This window comes from Centroberyx gerrardi, chromosome 2 (genome assembly GCF_048128805.1).
Source record: "Centroberyx gerrardi isolate f3 chromosome 2, fCenGer3.hap1.cur.20231027, whole genome shotgun sequence".
Taxonomy (NCBI): Eukaryota; Metazoa; Chordata; class Actinopteri; order Beryciformes; family Berycidae; genus Centroberyx; species Centroberyx gerrardi.
The window spans coordinates 8895156-8905478 of NC_135998.1; the positions used below are offsets into that span (position 1 = coordinate 8895156).

At 41.2% G+C, this 10323-nt stretch overlaps 1 protein-coding gene across 1 annotated transcript in view; it reads right to left on the minus strand.

Moving 5' to 3' along the window:
• Nucleotides 1-8655, minus strand: part of lrrtm4l1 (leucine rich repeat transmembrane neuronal 4 like 1) — a 28655-nt gene extending 20000 nt beyond the window's left edge. Inside the window, exons 1-2 of the mRNA XM_078288895.1 lie at nucleotides 8370-8655; nucleotides 5597-7242 (exon numbers count right to left, since the gene is read on the minus strand). Coding sequence (XP_078145021.1) covers nucleotides 5597-7242; nucleotides 8370-8655 — 1932 coding nt within the window. The remainder of the gene's footprint in view (nucleotides 1-5596; nucleotides 7243-8369) is intronic.
• Between the last annotated feature and the right edge of the window lie 1668 nt (nucleotides 8656-10323).

The following is a 10323-nucleotide window of genomic DNA, read 5'->3' on the forward strand; positions in this document are numbered from 1 at the left end:
AAACAAGGGGATGATTTTGCCACCTTAAGATGAATTTGAAATAATAGGATTAAAAGCTGAAATTCATCATTCAAAAATAAATGGCATATAAAAAATGGGTATTATATGCAAAATCTGTGACATTGTGGGAATTATTACGAACTGAAAACTGAAACTGAATACTTAATGATTGAGAGCAATGCAATAAAGTGGCTCAAATATTTTGTGTAAAAAATGGGTAAGAATGAGGGAAGCTTAAGACTAAAGCCGTGAATACATTCAATCCCAGAGCCATAATTTACATATTAGGGACACTTCACACAGGCTATAGCTATAGCATTGTTTAGTACAGGTGACAGCAGCTTTTTGGTTTCAACTTTCACGTATTATCAGACAATTCTGATTGCTTGTAAGGAATCATCTCTTAATTTAGTAAATGCCTTCCTGTACATCCTGCTGTTCCCATGTAATTTATTGATTCTCTCATTTATATCAAATCAAAGAGCTATTACAATGAATATGTATTTATCAACCATGTTAAGAACCTTGTATTCACCAGAATTAATTGTTTTGACTTCTGCACAATTTTTGTAGTCATTGAGTGCTTAAAATTTTGGATTTGGAACGCAGTTCTTCCCCACCCCCTGTAAATCTTACTCTCACATGGCTAAATCTCACTCCAACCCTATTTTCATTACATGTACTGCATGACAAGTAAAGACATCTGTTAAAACAGATGATTTGTGGGTGTAAATCTCCTTTAAACTAATGAGTCCATGCTTTTTTTCTGTTTCTATTTCATTTTATTATATCCTTGTGCTTCCCCAGGCCACATATTCCACAAACTAAATTATGGACGGGCACTGTAGGCTACGGTACATTTTAAGACGCCTCAATATGTGCTACATTCATGGGGAAAGCATACAGTAAGCTGTCACATATTGTATGCTGTAATCACTATGCAGCACTGCACTAACCATTGTAAAACAATGTTTGTTTTACAAAAGCATGTCTTCATTTTGAAATGTCATGTGATGATTTCAGGAAGGTTACAAAACACTATTTAGAGCAAGGTCTCTTTCTGTCCCGCTTGGTCTCTGTATTCGCATGACCATGAAGTTGCTTTTCTTAACAAGAAAAGCAAAACAAACCCTTCAATTCAATGTATTTTATGATAGAAAATGTAATATTCACATTGCAAACCACATATATACTGTCAATATTTTTTGGGATATTTTTGGTAAGTGTAACCATATTTGAAAATTTTAAGTTCGGAGTTTGCAGCCCAAAAATCTTGAGGACCAAACTGAAAGAGCCAAAGCAGAAACACAAAGGAATGTTCCAGCTTTTTTCCTGGTACATTGCTGGGCTTTGACACCATAACATTCTTTGCTGGCCTTGACAATGCCTTACTGAAGACACAGCAGGGAAACTGTGTTGCGGTGGCTGTTGTTCTTCAGCATTGCCATCCACTGGGACTGCTGGCACTGCACAGAGCCATAATGAAAGGCACAGCCAGCTGTGCCGGCCGGCAAGATGGCGCTTTCATCAAACTAAACCAGGCTGACGCCAGCTTCTCAATTATTAAATGCCTGAAATGAGCAACAGTGTTGAAGAAAAACCCAAACTACTGCAGACACCCTTCAGTGGTTTGAAGGGAAGAGAAGATTGTATTTGAGATGATAAGATTTGGGTTATGAAGAGGGAGACAATGCGTTGAAGAGAATTGCTAAAGAAAATATTGATGATGTTATAAGAGAGTGTTTGATTCACTGTCTTCTAACACCATGATTGTGTTACTTGTAACTAAGTACAGTCAAACTGAGAATTGGTGGCAGATGCAGACCTAACAAAGCAGTCACAGGATTGTACCTGCCACCGCCTAAGCCCTGATAACCCATGCGTGAATTTTTACAGTTCCAGATTTCTATACTAAGTTTTTACTGATAATGCAAACTCACTTTGAGTCATAACAAATTATGTGGTAGACCACTTCCACCAATCAATACATTAGGTTTGGACTAAAGCTAGAGTATTTTTTACTCTAGTTTAACACGTTTAACAGTTTAACAGAGTTTAACAAAATTTGACTGACTATAATTAAGATATAACATTTTTTGACATACGTACGTACGTTGACGTACTGTTAAAAGCCAAGTAAACATTAAGATGGAAACATACACACACTGTGTGCACCAGTAGTATGCATGTTCCTCATTACAGATAACTGACATCATATAATTTTGTGTATGTGAAAAGCATACGCTGATGAACCCACGCATATGTTGATGAATACCATGCGCAATGCTATTTTATTTAGTGCCTGCTTAAGCACACAGTGTATGTTTAGATGACGTTATGCACTAGCTTTGCATCATCACTATGTCCAGAGAAAAGAGGATATTATTATTAGGTATTACTAACAAAGAGATATTGGGTATTATTGGGTACACCTCCCTGTTCACACAACAGCTCGCTCCTCGACAGTGAGTCATGTGAAGATAAAGCGTAAGTATGAAGCATGAAAGAAGGGTCCAGAGGTTCAATTACTGTTTGACTAAAGGTTAGAATGGAAAAGACACAGGATTTAAGTAACTTTGAAGGTGATATGACTGTTGCTGTCAGACGCAACAGTTGCAGCATCTTAGAAACGGCTAACCTGTGATTTTCGGGCACTACAGTGTCTAGAGTTTACCAAGAATCGCGCAATAAACCAAAAAAAACGTCCACTCAGTGGCAGTTCTTAGGGCGAAAACACCTTGTTGATGAGAGAGGTCAGGGGAGCAAGACTAGTTCAAGCCAACAGGCGGGGTACAAGTATGCAACAGCTCGGTACAACAGCGGTGTGTAGAGAGGGGCTTCTTACAACAGAGAACTCATCAAACCTTGAAGTGGATGGGCTACAGTAGCAGAAGACCATGCTGGGTTCCACTCCTGCCAGCTAAGAACTGCTAAGAAGATGAAACTACAGTGGAATCACCAAAACTAGACAACTGAGGAGTGGAAAAATTGCCTATATCCTGGTTTCTGTTGTGAAATGCTGAAGGATGGTCAGAATGTGGCATGAACAGCATGAATACATTGATCCTGTCTAGTGTCAACAGTACAGGCTGCTGCTGGTGGTGTAATGGCATGGGAATTGTTTTCTGGGCACATATTGGGCCCCTTAGTACCAATGGAGCATCATTTCAACACCATGACATTGTTGCTGACCAGGTGTATCCCTGCACACAGTGTACTCTTTTGTTAATGGATAGCAGGATAATTAATGTGCTCAAAGTGGTTCTAGGAACATGGCTTTTTTACCCTGCACTATAGAATAGACTGACTTAGTGGACTCACAGAATATGTGTGTGATCCTTTGAATCAAATGACCTTCATTTTGCAGTAGTGATGACTGATCCCAAAGAGAAAATATATCTCATATCCCTTGTTAATCCTGCTGGGTATTTTCAGTTTACCTTTTCAGACTTTTTCAGTTCATTCTCAATGGAGCTGTACATGATTGAACAGTAGGACTGGAATGGATATTATACAAATTAAACTTAACTGTGCTAGGATATAGAAAAAAAACAGTACTGAAAGTCAATATTACCCTAAAATCATATTACAGGTTTTAATTAGTTTCGGTATTTCAATGGATTAAGGGCATAAAACATTGATAGAGTGCAAAACCATTAGTCATGCTCTCTGACACATAAGAGATTAGCCAGAAATAGAATTTTAATGTTGGCTATAGGTGCTTTATTACTTCAATTTTATGTAGCTAACAAAGAATGAGGCATACAAAACAGTAGAGAAGATATTTGACATGGTGTCATGGATATTCACAGCTCAAATAAATGCCAAGCTCCTTCATGAAAACTAGTGGTGCTTAAGATCAGTTGCTGGAGCTGCACCATGGAGACAGAGGCAAGAATTAAAACACTGATTAAAATTTGAGTTAACTGGTTAGATGGGAAATGGCAAAACAATTTGAGGTGAAATCTTACACGTTAGTTGTTTCACTGCCATTTTTGTTCAGTGCTTTTGGCATGTCATTAAGTTTAGTCAGCAAACAGAATGTTTCAATTAACTACCTACCATATTATAAAGACCAAACATTTACAGATTCTTAGTTTGGATTTCCTCTGATCTCCTTTTCCCTCCAGTTAAGCTTTCTAAACAGATTACCCCAACACAGATTGCAACACGCAACTACAGATCCAACCACACACACACACACACACACACACCCATTCACCTTTCAAAACAAATCTTTTTGTGACATCTCGTGTAGATGTGCACCCATTGGTTCAAAAGGCTGCATATGTGCAAAAAAGCATGCTTCTTGAGATCAAACGAAGACAACCTGCAATTCTGAGTTTTCAGGCGGGTGATTGTAATTACCCTGGTATATAAATATACTCTTTATCACAGCAGAGGGATCCGCATTTAAGTCATATCATAAGCTTTGGGATTACCCGTATTGCCTCGCCTCTGTACAGATTACCATAAATCTCCCCAAACAACTGAGGAACTGTGCACTGTTCCAAAAAGCCTCAATTTAGCACTGAAAGGCAGAAGGCCATTTACAGTGTACAGTACATACACAAGGATCATGAAGACAGTAAAGCTAACTAACCATAGCAACCTATAATGGGTGTTCAACCTTGCAGATGATGAGCATGTTAATATGTGCCACTTTTTTAGTTGCATTAAAGGCGTCTCAAGCAACTCCTCTCACTCTTATATGTTATCTAATTCCGGGTGATCAGTACTACTTAATCAATCTATGCTGTGCACAAATTTATGTTGTGATGTCTTACAACAACCTGAAGGGAGTTCTTCCTAGGTTGGTAGAAGAGACAGGTTTGGATTAGTAAAAAAAAAAAACCTTTCCCAGCGAACATGAAATGTTCTGTAGACACTCCACACAAAGGTACAGTATCCATGTTTGTACAGGCACACCTACATGCACACGAATGTGCACACACAAGCACACACACACACACACACACACACGCACACACACACACGTCACACATCTGACGAAAGCCTCAATTTGTGGGCCATACCATGCTGCTGTGAAGAGTGGACATCTGTGAGATGCATATAAACTGCGCAATTATTCAGGCTCTCTTGAAGTAGGTTTATCATCAACAGCTTTTGCAAAAATGGAAAATGTAGCTTTGAAAAAAGAGAATATACCATAATAAATACACAAATAAATAGATAAATATTGTGATGCAAAACAGAGAAAAGTTCATTGAATAATTGCTCTTGGAAACTGAATGAGTAAATAAAGCCATACTCAATTAACTACAGAGTACAGAAAATTCAGTAACGTGTCAGTGTAATAATGTTGTCCTCTGAACCAAAGTTATGGACCGTTGCCCCTGGTTTAGACAGTAATTTCTATTTTCCAGTCTGTGGTTTAATTTAAGAGTAAAACCTGAATAATTGGAAACTTCTAAGATTTGAAGTCAAGCATGTTATAAACCAAGAGACAAGGGTGCTTAACTCTGATTCAAAAGTCTCTGTCTACAGTGCATGCTTGATAAAGGATTTACCTCTCTCTTGAGCCTTTGTATTTTGATTTGAGTTTTTATTTTTACGCAGATGCGATGGGTCATACCTCACACTCCCTGGAGCCAGAGATTGTGCAAGTGCAGGAACCAGTGCCATTGCCTAGCACCTCCAATGCCTCCGGGGTAGCAGCAGGGTTGTAGCTCATGTAATACTCTTGGAGCTGAGAGCTCAGGTTCTGCTCTGGCTCCGGACTCTTTTTACGACGTTTGCGCCCCACCATGGATCGCTGCTGCAGCAACCTGGCTGCATCTGGGTAGCGCCGCCACAGCACATAGATAATGGTCAGGATGAGAGACATGGTGAAGAAGAGTGCCACGCTGCCCACCACCACTTTGTGCAGAGTCATGTGCTCCATCTCTGGGGGTGGCGTGATCAACAGGCTGTTAAGAGTGGGTCGAGTGCGTGGAGCAGAGTCTCTGGGGTCCTTGCTCACATGGCCTGGGAGGGTAGGATAAGGAATGGGTTGAGGTCTGGATGGAGGGAGAGGACCAAGGGTGGTGGTTGGTAACAGGGATGGAGAGCCGCTAGTAGGGGCAAAGGTTGGGTCAGGGGTAGCTTCAGAAATGAGCTCTGGCATTGGTGAGGACGTTTCAGTCTGAAAGTAATCAGATTCCTCACAAATACCATGGTTCCTTGTGGCTTCCATGATTTTCTCTCCTTGAAGACGCTTTGGGCTGCTGCAGATCATAGTGGTGTCTTTACTGCCCCGAAAATTCCTCAACCAGGCCACGAGTGGGCATATACCCATTCCACAGTCCCACATGTTCCCAGCCAGGCTGATGGAGGTCAGTGAGATCCAGGCTGACACAGCCTCCTGAGACACATTGGACAGCTTGTTGGATTCCAGGTTTAGGATCTGAAGGTTAGGCAGGCAGTGAAACACAGCTGGGTCCAGGGTCTGGATTTCATTTCCAGACAGATCCAATTTCTGCAATGTGTACCAAGTCCATGGAAGGCCCTGGTTGACAACCCGGATGCGGTTCCACTGCAGGTAGAGAGACCTCAGGTTGGCTAAGCGTGGAAACAGAAAAAAGTTGATCCTTGAGAACTGGTTGTGCTCCAGATGTAGCTCCATTAGCTTCTGCAGCCCCAAGAAGGTGGTACGGGTTAGAGCCTTTATTCGATTGTAGCCCAGATCCAGAAACTCCAAACTTCGACACTCCAGGAATGCTCGAATTGGGATGTTGGTGAGGCCATTCGAGCGTAGGTGTAGGTTTTGCAGCTTCCGTAGGCCATGAAACTGACCTGGCTGCAGCACCTCCAATTTGTTGTATGACAAGTCCAGACTGCGAAGGTTGGGAATCCCATGGAATGTTGCGTTGTGCAGGGATGTGATCTTGTTAGAACTCAGGATTAGCTCTTTCAGCCTGCGGACTCCCTGGAAAGCTCGGCTGTCCAGGGCAGAAATCTGATTGTGGTCCAGGTATATCCAGAGGAGCTGGTTGAGGTGAGCAAATTGATAAGGGAGCAGGGTGTGCAGGTCATTGTAGCGCATTGAGAGACCCTGGCAGCCCACTGAGATGTTTTCTGGGACATCTAAAAAGCCAGCTGACTCACAATGGACAATCTTCCCCTCACAGCGGCAGCTATTGGGGCAGGTACGCTCACCAAAGCTGAACAACAGGGGAGCCTGCAAGAGGAGGAGTAGAGGGAAGAGGAGGTGTGCCAGTCGTCCATCACACAGCAATGGACCTATAGAAGGAGAAGGAGAGAAAGAGAAAAAGAGAGGGAGAGATAGAGAGAAGAGAAAGAAATTAAAGTACTGCTGTGAACACCAATTCAGAATACTGCAATTACATATTTTTATTACTTATTTGCTAGAGTGGTCCATGGACAAGAAGGAAATCCAGTCTCCTCTGTCAAGCAAAAATGATTCACAACTACTGGAACAGATTTGCCATATGAGGAATAATTTAAAGTTCTTAGTCAAAGGGATACGGGAAGTTCTGAGAAGCTTAAATCATAAGAATGGTAAACTAACTGAAGAACTCAGAAGCAAAGGTACTTTTCACAAAGAATGGAAGATTACAAGAAGGATATGATGAGAGCTTGCTGCAGTTGAGGAAGAGCTTAAACGGATAGATAAGACCATCAGGGTATTAAAAGAACACATGCTCTTGATACAACTGATCTCACGTCTACTTAGCCACTCCTTCCTTCTATACTCACTGAAGAATTCACCACCTCCAACACCTTCTCACCATTGACAACGTCTGTCCTTCCACTCCACTTCTTACTATTGATAACTTTGAGGAGCTTAGCTCTATGACTCCCATTACAAAAGGGAGCTCTTCCAATACCCATGTCATCAGTGGGCTTGAAGGTTGTGCAAAGACTGAGTGATATTTTTTTGCTTTCCAATGGCAGATTCCAGTGGTAAATATATAAAAGCTATGTATCATCTGCAGTGTCCACACAACACTAAGTTAACTAAGAAAATTATTTCTGAATTGCCACACCAGGACTAATGGTTAAGGCCTACAAAAGATTTTGTGGCCCCTGTAATGCTAGCTCTCATTCTTAAGGTAGCTGAAAAGTATCGATGTGGCTCTCTACAAGAATACTCACATTCATCATATGGAGGACAAAAGAATGATTAGCATCTGAATAAAGAAGGTGCGTCAGACTCAGAGTTTAAATGTAACCAAGCAACAAGGAGTTTTGAAGTTCAAGAAGATCATGTGTCACCATCGTCTTCTTGTGGAGAGCACAAGGCCTCCACTTTAAACTGAAAATAGTTGACCTCGTCTTCAAGATTTGCCACCACTTGCAAGACACCACTTGCAAGACAAGACCTCAGACCTCTCTGCTGACCTTACCAAAGAAAGTCAGAAATGCCCTTTTCCACAAATGGGAATTGCTCCAATTTCCCTCTTGCAGAGATGTCAGGGCTCCCCTCCTCCTTTTCCTCAGAGAAGGCAGATCCCCATTTTCCCCTCTTTCAGAGTTTCCATATTCCTCCAACCAATTTCCAAAGATGTCGGGCACCTCCTTCACCCTAGTCCCAGAGATCCCAGGTCCCTCCCCTGAGCTATATCCAGAATTTTCAGAGTCCTCCACTAAATTTCCAGAACAATTAAGTCCCTCCCTCACACCAGATTCCATGGTTTCCAGGTCCCTCCACTCCAGATCCAGAGTAGCCAGGTCCCTCCATTTAGTTTTCAGAGCAATCAGGGGCTCCTTTCATTTCCTATTCAAAGCTTCCAAGTTACCAGGTCCCTTGTATGATTCCTATCCCGAGTCATCCAGCATGCCATATTCAGACATCTCTCACTACCTAATCCCATTTGCTCCTATCTCACTTTTCTGCATCCTAGGCATGGAATGAATAGTATTTCATCAAACCCAATGTTTCCCAACCCACCTGTCCCTACATATGTTGCTTCAACTCCTCAGTGTGAGAGTTATATGTTGGATCCAGCCCCTTAATCACTGTCAGCCACACCCACATTTGCATATCAGTCTAGACAATTCATGGCTCTGGAACTGCCATCATTTGAGAGGTCAGGTCGAACACTATCTGTCCCAGGATTGTGACTGGACTATTATTGTAGACGGGAGAGACGATGCAGTGTTTCCCATAGACAGGCTCATCTGTGGCGCACTGCCACAATACCGGCACAGCCTGATTGATCTAAATTGTTCTTTAACGCTGTACCTAATGTGCAACTCATGTCGTGTTTGTCATTTGGCGCATGCACAGACCATGAGAAGCCCATAACCTGAATACTTAGTGTGACATTTTGGTTGAATTCAACACAAGTATGCATGAATCATCCTGGATTTCAGTGAAACATTTTACTGTTCCATGGTCTAAATACTGTTTCAGAGGGTTTTACACCCTACTGAGGAAATCACAAAACTTAAATTTAAAGATACTGAAGATTGGCACAAAATATCAGCTATTAACAGCTCCAATCCAAATATATCAGTATCATGTTGGCCTTCAAAAGCCCATATTGGTTGAACTCTGGCATGGTCAAATTGCTAGTCAGACTGCAAAATGTTTAAAATCCCAACAAAGTGAGGAAAATTTGGGATTTCAAGTTTGACCCTCATGAAACTTGAGCTTGAATTGTAACATTATTTTAAACAGCCATAATCCAGACTGAATATTGAGATTGGAATAAACTTAAAAAGGAGTCACATTCAGGTCAGTCAGTCAAACGGTGTTATGTAGCTATAGCATTTTTTGCCAGCAAATATTTCAGTAATGACTAGATAGAGCGAGCAGAGCTGTGTTTTGTAAAAGGCTTGGAATTTATTAAGTTTGGCCATTGCTAACAAAACAGCGCTCTCTTGCGTAGAGTGAACCTGGCACACCCAGAGTTAGTATTACAATATGTGTTTATAACTGCAATGGCTAATCTATGCTGACAAAAATAATGATTTAGTTACAACTAGATTGAGCTACCAGAGTTGTATTTTGCTTAAAAGGTTTGGAATGTATCAAGTTTGCCCAATGCTTGTGAAATGGCACTCTTTCATTGGCATACTTTGAAATCCTTGCTCATTTCTTCATAGTTGCCTACAACAGCTTTAGTTATAGAATTCAAACCTGATAGCAAGGCATTTCTGACAAATTGGATTTGCTTAGCATTAAAAATGTTTGTGAATTAGAATGTAGCATCTGTATCCTTGTGTCTATATGGACAAGGAAAAATAGAGGGTAAAACAGGATTTAGGCTACAAGAGGTAATCTGTATGCCACTGTAGAGCCACGATTCAGCAAACAATTTTTTCACAATCTCTAACCTCATTGGCTAACGCCAG